Source organism: Drosophila simulans, chromosome 2L (genome assembly GCF_016746395.2).
Source record: "Drosophila simulans strain w501 chromosome 2L, Prin_Dsim_3.1, whole genome shotgun sequence".
Classification (NCBI taxonomy): Eukaryota; Metazoa; Arthropoda; class Insecta; order Diptera; family Drosophilidae; genus Drosophila; species Drosophila simulans.
Window position 1 is genome coordinate 5,693,079 of NC_052520.2, and position 16,526 is coordinate 5,709,604.

Below are 16,526 nucleotides of genomic sequence, written 5' to 3' on the forward strand. Positions count from 1 at the left end.
CTGAAAGCTACCGACCAATAAGCCTATTAAGCGGATTGTCCAAGATTCTGGAAAAATTAATTAAATTGAGATTGGTGAAATTTTTGGACATACACAACACACTACCAACGGTACAGTATGGTTTTAGAAATGGTCTAAATACCATACTGCCGACCTTAAAACTAAGAAATTATATTAAAGAAAGTATCCAATCCAAACAATCTGTAGGGCTGGTTACACTTGATATTGAGGCTGCATTTGATACTGTATGGCATGACGGACTGTTGCACAAACTAAAGATGATTGGAACTCCCATATACCTCATTAAAATAGTTCAAAATTTTTTGACACATCGATACTTTAGCGTTAATTTGGACAGTAGTCAATCTGCTAGACGAATTTTAAATGCAGGTGTGCCACAGGGTTCTGTCTTAGGACCTACATTGTTTAATATTTTTACACACGATATTCCACAAGCTACAAACTGTGTACTTTCACTGTTTGCTGACGACGCCGCTGTCTACAGTGCTGGTTTCTCGTACAGCGAGATAAATCAATCCATGCAGAGTTACTTAAATGAATTAGACATATATTACAAAAAATGGAAAATTAAAATTAACCCTAATAAAACGAATGCTATATTTTTTACAAAAAGAAGGAAACCTCGTTATCTTCCTGATAGACAGTTGCGAATACTAGACTCTCCAATACAATGGGTTGACAACATTCGATATTTGGGTATAATTTTTGATAAAAAACTAACATTTAAATACCACATCAACAACACAATTATGAAAGTTAATAAAATTATTTGCACACTGTACCCTCTAATAAATCGTAAATCTAAATTATCAATATCCAATAAGATCATAATTTTTAAAACAATTTTTAATCCAATATTAATGTATGGGTCACCTGTTTGGGGTAGATGTGCTCAAACTCATATCAAAAAACTTCAAATATGCCAAAACAAGCTGTTAAAATTAATAATGAACTTACCTTATTACACAAACACTAAGTACCTACATATAAAAGTAGGTGTACAAAAAGTTCAACAAAAAATACAATATTAACAATCTTTTGTTTCAAGTCTTAGTTTTTTAAGTTAGTTGTAAGTCAATTAAGGTTTTTCTTCTCCCTTGTTTTCCTTAATAAATAATAAATATTGTTATACAAAAAACTAAAAACAGGTCAACTAGACATAATTAATAAATATTTCAGATGAAAGCCTTAGCTAAACACTGTAAATACCTAATTATACCATTAGCTTTAATGAAATGTACATATATATATAAGGGATAAAGCACAAATAAATTAAATTAAATTAAATTAAAATTAATATATTTTCACATTGATGAATAGCCAGCAGTGAGCATTAAGTTCAAAATATATGTACTTACATAGTATTTCAATAAAATAGTGTAATACCATATTTATATAGACTCTTTTCCCTATAAAGACATAACTTAGATGGGTCATAAATTCATTAGTTACATTATTGGTTACATTATCAAGGTAATGTCACGTCTTGCAGGCTGAGTTCTCTCCGAAGAGCACACGATATTCGGGTTCGATTTTATTCTTAATGAATTTGCTCATTTCTTTCGCGTATTGAAGACGAGTGGAGTCACCATTGCTGGATTGCTTGATGCCAGGACTGTGCACTAGAAACGCAGGGCTCAAGACATGGTATTCGTAGTCCAAAAGGCACATAGCGTAGTTCTGCAATAAAATGTTGCACTGTGAAACGGAAACTTGACTACAGTAGTAACTCACCTGTATGCGCTTGTTCGACTGACCCTCCCACGTGACGCGTTCGTCGAACAGTGGCTCCGTGTTATCGCTTACGTAGAAGGGCTCCCAGGCTCGGAACTTCCATTTCCGCAACGCCTTGCTGAACACGTGCAGCTGGTCATCGGCTCGGGAGCTGCGATTGAGCCACTCTTCTTGGCCAGGAATCGTGTGGCATGTGGGGCAAAGCTTCAGATGGAACACCTGTGCCTGCTGCTTCCGATAGAGGGTCAACAATTCATCCTTATCCGCCGGCACTTGGACACCCGTTTCGATCTCGAAAACGGGCAGAGGATACACCCTTCTGCGCTGCCGCGGATCCAGCGCAAGGACACTGTGGTTTCTGGCCACCATGTCCAGGAATTGGTCGACGAAGCCCACACTGGGATACAGCTCGATGTCGCAGGCGAAGATGAAGTGGGTGTTGGCCGCCAGCCTGGCTATATTCCTGCCCACATTGATGGGGTACGTGAGGTTGGCCCTTGACTTATAGCTTTCCGTGGTTGGGATTCGTGTGTAGGGCGGCGATACCAGCGATCCATTGGCCAGGGTGCACATGTGCGGATACGACAGGACCTCGGCCTCGTCATATGGTACGTAGTCAGGCATGTGCTGATTTGGGAAGTACACGTGGAAGGAGACCCAGTCCTTGATGCTATCGCTCTCCGGCAAACAGTTTCGCACATACCGAATGGCATCCAGAGTGGTGTTAAGATCAAAACCCGGAGTGTGGATCGCAAAACTAACTGGAGCACGCCAACTGGAAAATACGTGAATTAAGCAAGCATAGAAATCTATATAGATTGCTATTAAGTGTTTATTAGATTAAGAAGCACTCACCGTGAGACCACCATTTCCAGATTATCGAAGAACGTAAAGTCCCCGTTGGTGGTGTACGTCACGGACTCGGCACAGCCGACTTCCCGACTCCTCCGTCCCATGACAAGATTCTGGAGCAGCCAGAACTCTCCGTGCTGAAGCCTTTGGAAACGGAGCGATCGGTCGCGGCACTTGAGCAATGATCGCAGTTCCTTGGTGCGTGCGGAATCCTCTCGCCGTATGAATTTAGGATGCTGATCATGGGCGAGATGGAAGTTTGCAGAAAGGCTTGCGGGTTTCGAGTCGTTGGACAGCAAAAGTCCTACTGATTTGTGCCCACCGGTTCTAGAAGATGCGGCCAGTTTCTGAGCCTGCTGCAGGTTCCTCCAAACCAGCAAAAGTGCCACACTGAGCAGTATGAGCACTGGCCACAGACGGACATATTTCCTATTGCAAAAACTTATGGCCGCCATGCTGGATTCGATATCATTGATTCACAAGATCCTCTTAACTAACAGGACACAAAAACTTATTGACCTGTGAACGGAAACATAAAAGTTGATATAATTCCGTTGAAAATGGATTTGGAAATCGAAAGAAGAGTTTATGGCAGCGACTGAGCTTTTGGACTGTAGTTATGCCTAATTTACGGGCCTATTGTATGAACTGAAATTAGTGCTGTACTCATCCGATAAGATCCCATGTAATGTGGTAGCATGCAAGGGGGTTCATCGACGTTTTATAATGTTCTGATAATGGGGCTGACCCACAATGAAGATGACTACCTCCTTTTACCCAGTAAAACTGAACATGATTTACGTACTCTGATAAAAACGGTGGCATTTATGGTTCCATACACAGAGAACAACTTTTCACTTTTGCGGCTGTCACTTTCATTTCCATCGACAAGAGTGTGCCGATTAAAGATTATCCCATTTTATGACGTTCGAAACCACGCAAATCGTTCGAGGGATTTTTTCTGTTAAGATTAAAAGTTATTTAAGGAACGAGACAGCCAACTGTCGGCGATGAATAATGGTAAGAGACTAAAATTACTGAAATTCCCGCGAAGCTATAATAGTTCGAGTGATTTTCTTATCCGTCTAGTTATCAGGATTGTCGTATTTTCCTATCGTTATCATATCAATTCAATGGACATAAACAATTGATAGCGCTAATCAAGTGTTAGTCAAATACCTATTTGGTCAACAGACGATTAGGCGGTATTAACCTGCATTTTTTACTTAATCGATTTTCATTTCTTATCACCATAATCAGCAAAATCAAAAAACTTTGAAAATTATTTTAAAAATAGTTTTCATTTGAAGTCGGATTTTCAAGTATCATATTATATCATATTTAGTATTTCTGTTAATTAAAAGGGAGTTGGGAAACTAACTTAACTAATAATAGTACGGAAATTGTGCAATTATGTGAGATTTTCAATAGTCAAATAATTTACATTAAATTTGGCGCCAATGAGCGATTTTTATAGTGTGCTAACTTTAGTACTTTAAACATCGATGTTGTCATCGATAACATTATCGATGTCTCGATTGCAAATGATGGGGCCATCCCTATTGTCAATGGTGCATTTGTTTACACTCACAAAAGTTTCAGTTTCCGCTGTAAGTAATATATACTCGTCTAGTCAGGATGTCGGACAGCGATTACGAGCGTTTCGAGATAACGGACTACGATCTGGACAATGAGTTCAACATCAATCGACCCCGTGGCCGCCAGAGCAAGCACCAACAGATCTACGGTATGTATTAAAATATCTGCCGAAATTAGTTTTTGAACGAATTTTTACAGGTATTTGGGCGGATGACAGCGAGGAGGAGAGTGGCGGCGAGGGCGGAAGTAAGCGAAGGGGGCGCCCCGCCCGCAAACCCAAAGACTACACCATGCCCGTCAATTTTGTGGCCGGCGGCATTCAGCAGTCGGGAAAGAAGAAGAAGAAGGCGCTTCAAGCCGATGATGAGAAGGGATCGCAAAAAGAAGGAGCAGATGCGGACCAGGGCGAGCAGAGCGACGACTCTGACGCCAGCGGACGGCCAGCCTTTGGCCGGAACGTCCCGGGCAGCTCCAACAGCTCATCAGAAGAGGAGAGGCCAACGCTGGGCCGGAAACAGCCAAGCACCACATTTCAGCATCGCTCCCACATCGCCAGCGAGCGCAACGTGGGCGCCTGGGAGCAGCATACACGCGGCATTGGAGCTAAGCTGCTCCTCCAAATGGGCTATGAGCCTGGCAAGGGTCTGGGCAAAGACCTGCAGGGCATTTCGCAGCCGGTGCAAGCCCATGTCCGCAAGGGCAGAGGTGCTATCGGCGCCTATGGACCCGAAACTGCCGCAAGCATCGGAGGAAAGACGAACAAGAGCATCAAGGTGGATGAGGATGTGCGCGAGGCGAAAGAGTTCAAGGACCAGCTGAACAAGTGGCGAAAGGGCTCAGCCGGTGGCGCCGAGCCAATAGAGCGGCAGGGCAAGCGCTACTACTACAAGTCCGTGGAAGAAGTGATTGCCAAGGGCCACACGTCCAGCCACCTTCTGTCGGAGAAGCTGAGCAAGAAACTGGGCAATGTGCGGGTGATCGATATGACAGGCCCAGAGCGACGAGTTCTGAGCGGCTATCATGCCTTGGGACAGGCTAAAATTACGCCAGAGGAGACGCTCTACGACACGGAGGCGACAGAAAAGGGAACCGCTCCCGCCTGCGTATTTGCCATGCCCGAGCTGACGCACAACCTGCAGCTCCTGGTTAGCCAGTGCGAGCAGCAGATCATCGCCATCGACAACCAGGAACGCGAGTGTTCCAGCCAGCAGGCAGCGCTGGAGAGCGAGCACCGGAAGTTGGAGGAGATAGTCCAGCTAGAACAAAACCATATACGCACGCTGGAGGAATCGTTGGAGCGCGTGGAGCGGTTATGCGATAATCCAGACTTGAGTTTACCTCAGGCGGAAAGACTCTTTCGGGAGCTGCTCGTGGATTACGCTGCCGAATTCCAAGAGTTCGGACTTGCAGATCTGGCAGCCGGTGTGATAGCGCCGCTCCTGAAGAGAGAACTAGTTCAGTGGCAACCACTGGTACACCCAACGGAACCGCTGCCACTCATCAAGAAATGGCGCGGCATGCTCCAGCAAGGAGATGCAGCAGAGCAGCAGCCCCGCAACGTCTTCGATCCGTACTCCTCCCTCATCTGGGCCGGCGTGATGCCTTCGTTTCGGGCCAGCGCTGCCGCATGGGAACCGAAGGAGCATCCGCTAATGGCTGCACTCCTAGATGCCTGGGCTCCCCTGCTGCCTAGCTGGGTCTTGGATTCGGTTCTCGAGCAACTGGTTCTGCCACGACTGGTGGCTGGTGTCCAGGAGTGGGATCCGCTCACCGACACCGTCCCGATCGACAGTTGGGTGCTGCCGTGGCACGCCATCTTGGGCAGCAAGCTGGAGGAGGCCGTCTATCCTCAGATCCGCAGCAAATTGGGCATGGCATTGCGCGCCTGGTCACCGCAAGACCGCTCAGCCAGGGCCATGCTTACGCCCTGGCAGAAGGCCTTCCCCGAGGAAGAGATGCAAGAGTTCCTGCAGCGGTACATAGTGCCCAAACTGCAGGCGACTCTAGGCGAGCTCATCATCAATCCGCTGCACCAGGACCTAGAGCTGTGGCACCAGGTGTGGGAGTGGCACGAACTCATCGATCCCATGTATATGGCCCAACTACTGGACAGACACTTCTTCCCGCGCTGGATGCAGGTGCTCGTCGTCTGGCTAAATCAGTCGCCGGACTACGCGGAGATCTCCCGATGGTACACCGGCTGGAAGAGCATGTTGAGCGAACCGCTTCTGCGCGAGCCCAGCGTTAAGGAGCATCTGCGGCGAGCCCTGGAAATTATGCACAGAGCCAGCGATGCCCTGCTGCAGCCCACGGTGACGCCCACGCCCCCGCCTCCAGTTCCTCCGGCTCCAGTCATAATGATGGACCTGATTCATCCGCCCGCCCAGCTGGAGTTCAAAGAGCTGGTGTCGCAGCAATGCGCCGACTTGGGAATCATCTTCGCTCCTCTGCCTGGACGACGTGAGATGGGCAAACAGGTGACTCTTAATCCGTTTTCGAACAAAGAGCGTTATATACTAATAGATTTATTGGATTTACAGATTTATCGCGTGGGAAAGCTCTTCTGCTACATCGATCGTCACGTCTGCATGGTCAGCGATGGCAGCTTCAGCAACTGGAAGCCGGTGTCGCTGAATAGTCTGCTAGAACGCTCTCAAACGGGAATTCTTTAAAGAAATAGCTGCGAAAATGTATGATAGGTTTAATTGGATTGGATCAGAAGTTTCACTCTTGCTGTACCCTAAAAAGTTTGTAATATAATTTGATTATAAAATGAGATGGATCTGCAGATATAGGCAAATGTTTAAAAATATATGGACAAGTAATCTGATATATGATTCTGTATAAAATAGAAAACGGATTTGAATAATTTTGAAATTCATATGATTACATCCAAGTTATTCACCACGGTTTGTGTCTGAGCTGCATGCTACATGAATTTAAGATGTAAATATACTGGCAGTATTTTTCGGTATATACTTATTTATCTGCGTTGAACGACACAATTTACAAAAAAACATTGCCATGTTCCAAGTTCCACCATTCCGCCATCGGCGCAAACCGCAAACTCATCTACGCTAATTTGACGAACATTTATTATTCATAATTTTTTACTATATAATTCGTGTTATATTCTTCTCTTTAGCTTTTTTTACCAAAATATGGAAAAAATGTTTGAAAATCCGGAGCGGTCCTTGCAACTAATCGATATCCGCAGCCGGGCATCGATGCTGGATACATCGATAGTATCGACTTGTCATCGGCCCGCTACCACCTCTGGCCATCGCAGCTGACTCTAGAACGCGTCGGGGAAATAGGAATAAACTGACTGAGTTCGCGTTCGGTTCGTGTGGCGCACGCAAAGCAAGCAAGTAGTGAGCCAGATGCGGTTCGAAACGGTGCAGTCAACTGAAGCTCGCGCAGTGCAATACAATTAGTTGAAAAGCCAAGACACAAGCACTCCTATCGCGATAGGCACTGCTAGCAAATTGAAACCGCGTGTCTTTCGTTTCGCTTCTCCCGCTCTTTCGTTGCACTCCGCCCACACTATTCGCCAATGCAGTCGTGAGTGCGTGTGTGCGTGCGTATTTTCCCCCCAAATTCAATGAATTCGACAGGCAGTGCAATAAAAGCGCAACTAAAACAAAAGTGATTCCACCACGTGCGCCGCTCTCTCGCGTCTTAAGTTCAGTTGTTGTAGCTGCTTTCGTTTGTTTTGCTGGCGTCTCGCTCTAACGGCTCACACTGCTAAATTTACCGTTCGCCGAGCAACCGGCACGCAAATACCCGTTGGATTAGGAGGACTCATTAACGGGACATCCGCACAAGGACATCAAAATGGTGCAGGTGTGTAATATATTTAATTTTAAAGCAAAGCTATATTAAAGAAGTTTAAATATAACTGTAAATGTAATATTCCTGTATATCCATCTATCACTACTAAGATACAGGTATTAAGTTTGCTAGTTATTGCAATTTGTTGTATTATTTTAAATACCAGATACAGATACAGTTTTTTACAGTACCGTCTTATTTGTACTACAGACTACTCAAATCCTAAATCCTTAAATCCTAAAATAGCTGCTTATGATAATCGAAACGATTATTCAACGTCAGATTTTGTGGTATATCAGCATCTTAAGCCCATTAATCTCGATTTTTTTAATTTTTACAAGAAATTAATTTATACACTTTGATATCTTGAACACGAAATCAATCTGTGTAGTTTTCGAAAACAGCATTTCTAGTTTCCAATTCAATGATATTCCACCCTGCCACTGACCTTTTGACGCCATTACGCACAACCCCCATAATCCCGGAACGGGACACCACAGCTCAAAATGCACTTTTTAGCGACCATCCCGAGACGATTCGCGCCTCACCACCCAACCCAAGTCAGTCTCAACCCACCCAAAAACCCAACACAACCCCCACTTCACCCCTGGCTGCATTTTCCCTAGCCCAAATCAACCACCAGAACCGGAAAGTTTCGAAAAATATACAGCTGATATAGAAAACTGGCAAGCTTGGAGAGTTATGGGAAATATGGCAATTAGAAATGGTTGGTCGTGCTTCGATATCGACAGACGGGGTCCGCCCGTACAGGTCGCCTTCGAACGTAATGCACATAAAACGGCGCATTTAGTCAATTTTTCCTTCAGCCAGGCGTACCAACTGAAAAGAGAAACATCCAATGTGATGGAACAATTGGGGTTGACACTAGCTGATACCCTTTTATTTCGGCCAAAGGGAAATATACTTTAAACTATGTTTCACGAATAATGTTTAATGTCATTTAAACTTTCAAAAAACATAAACCACTGAAAGGTAATGAAAGTAAACTTTTTGCCATGCCTGCTCTTCTTTGTGATACCCTTTATTCGTTCCTATGTGGAGAAACGAATCCTCTGGTTAGTCACCTGCCGCCGTTTCCCCGCGCCAAATGAGTGAAGTACCACTTTTCGATTTGAAATGCGTTTTGCGCCTGCCCCGGCCAACTGTCCACCCTGCCCCACCGCCCACTCATCACTGCATCCAGCAACAGCCCAACCGCCTCCATCCACATGGTCGTCAAAGCGCTTTTTACCCATTTGCATTTGCATTTGCCGATGCCCGGGCCGAGGAGTAGGTCCTTGGTCCCTGCATGGGGTGGGTACTGGGTGGTGGTGGGCTAGTGAACAGTGGGCAGTGGGTGTATTCACTGCGTTTTGCACTGCGCTTTGCACTGCGTTCAATAGCAAGAGCGAACGAACATTTCTGACGTTTGACCGAACTTTGTTGTTGTTCCAGTGCTGCAGCTGCATCAGCATCAGTATCAGCAGCCTGCTCCTCCGCTCCTGTGGCTAATGGTAAACTGCTGGGCAGGATGGGAGGTAATAGGCACATTTGTGCCCCCCACACCCCCAACACCGACCACCCGAACACCCCTTCGCCCCACAGCGCATGGAGGCCAGTCTCTTATTTTGTAACTCCATGCGCCAACGAATGTCAAAAGCACAAAAATTTCAACGAGGATAACAGGCACGGACGCATGCTAATCAGGACAATTAAGTTAAAAGCGGCACGGATGCAGCTCCATGGGCGTCTGCTCAGGAGGTTTTAACTGGAGTTCAGCCGTCATTCACCACTATTATTCTTGATTCCTATATTAGGTGATTAAACGAGCTCAATGAAGCTGGGTTCGGAAAAATCGAATTTTTGAAATTTAAAAGCTGGAATCGTTTGCCCATTTTTTGCCCATGTTTGCCCACCAATTAGTTTTTTTTGCCCACGTCCAGTTTTTGAGATATGAATTTTCGAACAAGTTCGAAAATTTTCGAAGATCAAAAATTTCACTTTTTTCAAAATTTTTTTTTTTTAATCGCAATAACTTCGTTTGCCCACGTTTGCCCACCCTTTAGAATTTTGAAATTTTCGAAAATTTTCGAAGATCAAAAATTTCACTTTTTTCAATTTTTTTTTTTTAAATCGCAATAACATCGTTTGCCCACGTTTGCCCACCCTTTAGAATTTTGAAAAAATTTATACTTCAGAAAATATAAGACATTCAAGTTTACCTCGGTCTACTTCGCAAAACCTTTAAAATGAGTTTATTTCGTTTGCCCACCCTTTAAAATTACATTTTAACGTTTGCCCACCCTTCAAAATTATTTTTTTTCGTTTGCCCACTCTTAAAAATAAAAAATTTCGATTGCCCACATCTTAAAACTAAATAATTTCGTTTGCCCATCCTTTAAAATTAGTCTATTTCGTTTGCCCACCCTTCAAAATTAGTTTTTTTCGTTTGCCCACTCTTAAAAATAAAAAATTTCGATTGCCCACCTCTTAAAACTAAATAATTTCGTTTGCCCAACCTTTAAAATTAGTTTATTTCGTTTGCCCACCCTTTAAAATTACATTTTAACGTTTGCCCACCCTTCGAAATTAGTTTTTTTCGTTTGCCCACTCTTAAAAATAAAAAATTTCGATTGCCCACCTCTTAAAACTAAATAATTTCGTTTGCCCAACCTTTAAAATTAGTTTATTTCGTTTGCCCACCCTTTAAAATTACATTTTAACGTTTGCCCACCCTTCGAAATTAGTTTTTTTCGTTTGCCCACTCTTAAAAATAAAAAATTTCGATTGCCCACATCTTAAAACTAAATAATTTCGTTTGCCCATCCTTTAAAATTAGTCTATTTCGTTTGCCCACCCTTCAAAATTAGTTTTTTTCGTTTGCCCACTCTTAAAAATAAAAAATTTCGATTGCCCACCTCTTAAAACTAAATAATTTCGTTTGCCCAACCTTTAAAATTAGTTTATTTCGTTTGCCCACCCTTTAAAATTACATTTTAACGTTTGCCCACCCTTCGAAATTAGTTTTTTTCGTTTGCCCACTCTTAAAAATAAAAAATTTCGATTGCCCACCTCTTAAAACTAAATAATTTCGTTTGCCCAACCTTTAAAATTAGTTTATTTCGTTTGCCCACCCTTTAAAATTACATTTTAACGTTTGCCCACCCTTCGAAATTAGTTTTTTTCGTTTGCCCACTCTTAAAAATAAAAAATTTCGATTGCCCACCTCTTAAAACTAAATAATTTCGTTTGCCCAACCTTTAAAATTAGTTTATTTCGTTTGCCCACCCTTTAAAATTACATTTTAACGTTTGCCCACCCTTCGAAATTAGTTTTTTTCGTTTGCCCACTCTTAAAAATAAAAAATTTCGATTGCCCACATCTTAAAACTAAATAATTTCGTTTGCCCATCCTTTAAAATTAGTCTATTTCGTTTGCCCACCCTTCAAAATTAGTTTTTTTCGTTTGCCCACTCTTAAAAATAAAAAATTTCGATTGCCCACCTCTTAAAACTAAATAATTTCGTTTGCCCAACCTTTAAAATTAGTTTATTTCGTTTGCCCACCCTTTAAAATTACATTTTAACGTTTGCCCACCCTTCGAAATTAGTTTTTTTCGTTTGCCCACTCTTAAAAATAAAAAATTTCGATTGCCCACCTCTTAAAACTAAATAATTTCGTTTGCCCAACCTTTAAAATTAGTTTATTTCGTTTGCCCACCCTTTAAAATTACATTTTAACGTTTGCCCACCCTTCGAAATTAGTTTTTTTCGTTTGCCCACTCTTAAAAATAAAAAATTTCGATTGCCCACCTCTTAAAACTAAATAATTTCGTTTGCCCAACCTTTAAAATTAGTTTATTTCGTTTGCCCACCCTTTAAAATTACATTTTAACGTTTGCCCACCCTTCGAAATTAGTTTTTTTCGTTTGCCCACTCTTAAAAATAAAAAATTTCGATTGCCCACATCTTAAAACTAAATAATTTCGTTTGCCCATCCTTTAAAATTAGTCTATTTCGTTTGCCCACCCTTCAAAATTAGTTTTTTTCGTTTGCCCACTCTTAAAAATAAAAAATTTCGATTGCCCACCTCTTAAAACTAAATAATTTCGTTTGCCCAACCTTTAAAATTAGTTTATTTCGTTTGCCCACCCTTTAAAATTACATTTTAACGTTTGCCCACCCTTCGAAATTAGTTTTTTTCGTTTGCCCACTCTTAAAAATAAAAAATTTCGATTGCCCACCTCTTAAAACTAAATAATTTCGTTTGCCCAACCTTTAAAATTAGTTTATTTCGTTTGCCCACCCTTTAAAATTACATTTTAACGTTTGCCCACCCTTCGAAATTAGTTTTTTTCGTTTGCCCACTCTTAAAAATAAAAAATTTCGATTGCCCACCTCTTAAAACTAAATAATTTCGTTTGCCCAACCTTTAAAATTAGTTTATTTCGTTTGCCCACCCTTTAAAATTACATTTTAACGTTTGCCCACCCTTCGAAATTAGTTTATAATGAACATAAATACGGAGATCGCAACCCGTTAACCGTTTTTTTCTTTAATATTTATATAATGTTAATCATTCGCTTACAATTTATAAATTTTTCTTAATCATTGATAAATTTCATGCAAGTCTTGTTGAACATACATATATATATAGTAACATATCTACACCCACAACTCCCCAATCACAACCACACACACTATTGTAAACAATCACACACACACATTAATGTCTAAGTACGAAATGTATTCAAAGATCGAGAGCCCTTCGATTATGCTTAGCTTTCATCTACGCGCAGCAAAGTGCAAAAGTCCGAAGTCCAAAGTCTAGACTCTGGGGCGAGCCAGTGTCCACGTCCCCTAAACATTCGATCACTTGGCGAGCCAACTGAAATAACAAAAACTTCCGCCCACACAATCGTCTCAGGATTCTCAAATTACTCCTATTTTTCGGGGCTCCTCTCTTAACGGGAGAATAGACACCTCTCTTTCCGGGAGAATAAACGTTGATAACCTTATTCTCTTAAACTTCGCTCTTAAGCTATCCCAATCCGCCTATATAAACCCAATCATGTCCCCATACATCAGTTCAGTTCTGAGTACGTTATCAATCGCGATAACACTGCTAAGCCCACTTCAACCTCGAAGTCCATTATCCAACTTAGTGATAATCCAAAGGCTCTAGTTCTTCCTTTACTGGAAATAATAAAACGTTTAATAATAAATAAAATAACCTCCTGTGTTCTTTTTTTATTAAACACTCGGTCTGAATTCGTAAATATATAGTTATTTGTATATATATATATATATGTGTTCATCATAATCATATAATATTAGTGATTCTGTTCGCCGATCCTAAGATACATATGTGATTTGGCGGCACAACTTACAGTTATTACATACATATGTAAAAATTTGGTTTTATAAGTAGAAAATCAAAAAAAAACATTTTTAAGGCGTGAGAAAACGTTTTTAACTGAAAATTTTTATTTTAAAGAGGTGGACTAACGAAAAAACTAAGTGTAAACGATGGGCAAACATTATAAAGAAATTTTAATGGGTTAATGGGGCAAACGAAATAAACTATTTTTAAAGGATGGGCAAACGAAATAAACTAATTTTAAAGGTTGGGCAAACGAAATTATTTAGTTTTAAGAGGTGGGCAATCGAAATTTTTTATTTTTAAGAGTGGGCAAACGAAAAAAACTAATTTCGAAGGGTGGGCAAACGAAATAGACTAATTTTAAAGGATGGGCAATCGAAATTATTTAGTTTTAAGAGGTGGGCAGTCGAAATTTTTTATTTTTAAGAGTGGGCAAACGAAAAAAACTAATTTCGAAGGGTGGGCAAACGTTAAAATGTAATTTTAAAGGGTGGGCAAACGAAATAAACTAATTTTAAAGGTTGGGCAAACGAAATTATTTAGTTTTAAGAGGTGGGCAATCGAAATTTTTTATTTTTAAGAGTGGGCAAACGAAAAAAACTAATTTCGAAGGGTGGGCAAACGTTAAAATGTAATTTTAAAGGGTGGGCAAACGAAATAAACTAATTTTAAAGGTTGGGCAAACGAAATTATTTAGTTTTAAGAGGTGGGCAATCGAAATTTTTTATTTTTAAGAGTGGGCAAACGAAAAAAACTAATTTTGAAGGGTGGGCAAACGAAATAGACTAATTTTAAAGGATGGGCAAACGAAATTATTTAGTTTTAAGATGTGGGCAATCGAAATTTTTTATTTTTAAGAGTGGGCAAACGAAAAAAACTAATTTCGAAGGGTGGGCAAACGTTAAAATGTAATTTTAAAGGGTGGGCAAACGAAATAAACTAATTTTAAAGGTTGGGCAAACGAAATTATTTAGTTTTAAGAGGTGGGCAATCGAAATTTTTTATTTTTAAGAGTGGGCAAACGAAAAAAACTAATTTCGAAGGGTGGGCAAACGTTAAAATGTAATTTTAAAGGGTGGGCAAACGAAATAAACTAATTTTAAAGGTTGGGCAAACGAAATTATTTAGTTTTAAGAGGTGGGCAATCGAAATTTTTTATTTTTAAGAGTGGGCAAACGAAAAAAACTAATTTCGAAGGGTGGGCAAACGTTAAAATGTAATTTTAAAGGGTGGGCAAACGAAATAAACTAATTTTAAAGGTTGGGCAAACGAAATTATTTAGTTTTAAGAGGTGGGCAATCGAAATTTTTTATTTTTAAGAGTGGGCAAACGAAAAAAACTAATTTCGAAGGGTGGGCAAACGTTAAAATGTAATTTTAAAGGGTGGGCAAACGAAATAAACTAATTTTAAAGGTTGGGCAAACGAAATTATTTAGTTTTAAGAGGTGGGCAATCGAAATTTTTTATTTTTAAGAGTGGGCAAACGAAAAAAACTAATTTCGAAGGGTGGGCAAACGTTAAAATGTAATTTTAAAGGGTGGGCAAACGAAATAAACTAATTTTAAAGGTTGGGCAAACGAAATTATTTAGTTTTAAGAGGTGGGCAATCGAAATTTTTTATTTTTAAGAGTGGGCAAACGAAAAAAACTAATTTCGAAGGGTGGGCAAACGTTAAAATGTAATTTTAAAGGGTGGGCAAACGAAATAAACTAATTTTAAAGGTTGGGCAAACGAAATTATTTAGTTTTAAGAGGTGGGCAATCGAAATTTTTTATTTTTAAGAGTGGGCAAACGAAAAAAACTAATTTCGAAGGGTGGGCAAACGTTAAAATGTAATTTTAAAGGGTGGGCAAACGAAATAAACTAATTTTAAAGGTTGGGCAAACGAAATTATTTAGTTTTAAGAGGTGGGCAATCGAAATTTTTTATTTTTAAGAGTGGGCAAACGAAAAAAACTAATTTCGAAGGGTGGGCAAACGTTAAAATGTAATTTTAAAGGGTGGGCAAACGAAATAAACTAATTTTAAAGGTTGGGCAAACGAAATTATTTAGTTTTAAGAGGTGGGCAATCGAAATTTTTTATTTTTAAGAGTGGGCAAACGAAAAAAACTAATTTTGAAGGGTGGGCAAACGAAATAGACTAATTTTAAAGGATGGGCAAACGAAATTATTTAGTTTTAAGATGTGGGCAATCGAAATTTTTTATTTTTAAGAGTGGGCAAACGAAAAAAACTAATTTCGAAGGGTGGGCAAACGTTAAAATGTAATTTTAAAGGGTGGGCAAACGAAATAAACTAATTTTAAAGGTTGGGCAAACGAAATTATTTAGTTTTAAGAGGTGGGCAATCGAAATTTTTTATTTTTAAGAGTGGGCAAACGAAAAAAACTAATTTCGAAGGGTGGGCAAACGTTAAAATGTAATTTTAAAGGGTGGGCAAACGAAATAAACTAATTTTAAAGGTTGGGCAAACGAAATTATTTAGTTTTAAGAGGTGGGCAATCGAAATTTTTTATTTTTAAGAGTGGGCAAACGAAAAAAACTAATTTCGAAGGGTGGGCAAACGTTAAAATGTAATTTTAAAGGGTGGGCAAACGAAATAAACTAATTTTAAAGGTTGGGCAAACGAAATTATTTAGTTTTAAGAGGTGGGCAATCGAAATTTTTTATTTTTAAGAGTGGGCAAACGAAAAAAACTAATTTTGAAGGGTGGGCAAACGAAATAGACTAATTTTAAAGGATGGGCAAACGAAATTATTTAGTTTTAAGATGTGGGCAATCGAAATTTTTTATTTTTAAGAGTGGGCAAACGAAAAAAACTAATTTCGAAGGGTGGGCAAACGTTAAAATGTAATTTTAAAGGGTGGGCAAACGAAATAAACTAATTTTAAAGGTTGGGCAAACGAAATTATTTAGTTTTAAGAGGTGGGCAATCGAAATTTTTTATTTTTAAGAGTGGGCAAACGAAAAAAACTAATTTCGAAGGGTGGGCAAACGTTAAAATGTAATTTTAAAGGGTGGGCAAACGAAATAAACTAATTTTAAAGGTTGGGCAAACGAAATTATTTAGTTTTAAGAGGTGGGCAATCGAAATTTTTTATTTTTAA

General features: G+C 40.1%; 3 protein-coding genes across 4 annotated transcripts in view; 2 read left to right on the forward strand and 1 right to left on the reverse strand.

Moving 5' to 3' along the window:
• Window positions 1-1,314: 1,314 nt before the first annotated feature.
• Window positions 1,315-3,689, reverse strand: LOC6738955 (beta-1,4-glucuronyltransferase 1). Of its 2 annotated transcripts, XM_016171862.3 has the most exons (4): window positions 3,413-3,683; window positions 2,611-3,126; window positions 1,756-2,530; window positions 1,315-1,701 (listed from the first exon to the last, which is right to left on the reverse strand). In XM_016171862.3, the coding sequence occupies exons 2-4, from the start codon at window positions 3,060-3,062 to the stop codon at window positions 1,501-1,503; spliced, it is 1,428 nt and encodes a 475-aa protein (XP_016023645.1). In that variant the 5' UTR covers window positions 3,063-3,126; window positions 3,413-3,683; the 3' UTR covers window positions 1,315-1,500. The 2 variants fall into 2 exon arrangements, with proteins under 2 accessions (XP_016023645.1, XP_016023644.1); XM_016171861.3 differs by having other exon boundaries at window positions 1,315-2,530; window positions 3,413-3,689.
• A 437-nt stretch (window positions 3,690-4,126) lies between these two features.
• LOC6731108 (septin-interacting protein 1) lies at window positions 4,127-7,038 on the forward strand. The gene is made up of 3 exons (XM_016179610.3): window positions 4,127-4,354; window positions 4,405-6,683; window positions 6,747-7,038. Exons 1-3 carry the CDS (start codon window positions 4,246-4,248, stop codon window positions 6,876-6,878), a joined length of 2,520 nt encoding a protein of 839 aa, XP_016023646.1. The 5' UTR covers window positions 4,127-4,245; the 3' UTR covers window positions 6,879-7,038.
• Window positions 7,039-7,446: 408 nt separating this feature from the next.
• Window positions 7,447-16,526, forward strand: part of LOC6731114 (neuroguidin) — a 44,914-nt gene continuing 35,834 nt past the window's right edge. The window contains exon 1 of the mRNA XM_016179613.3: window positions 7,447-8,052. Within this exon, the coding sequence (XP_016023648.1) occupies window positions 8,044-8,052 (9 nt within the window). The 5' untranslated portion in view covers window positions 7,447-8,043. The remainder of the gene's footprint in view (window positions 8,053-16,526) is intronic.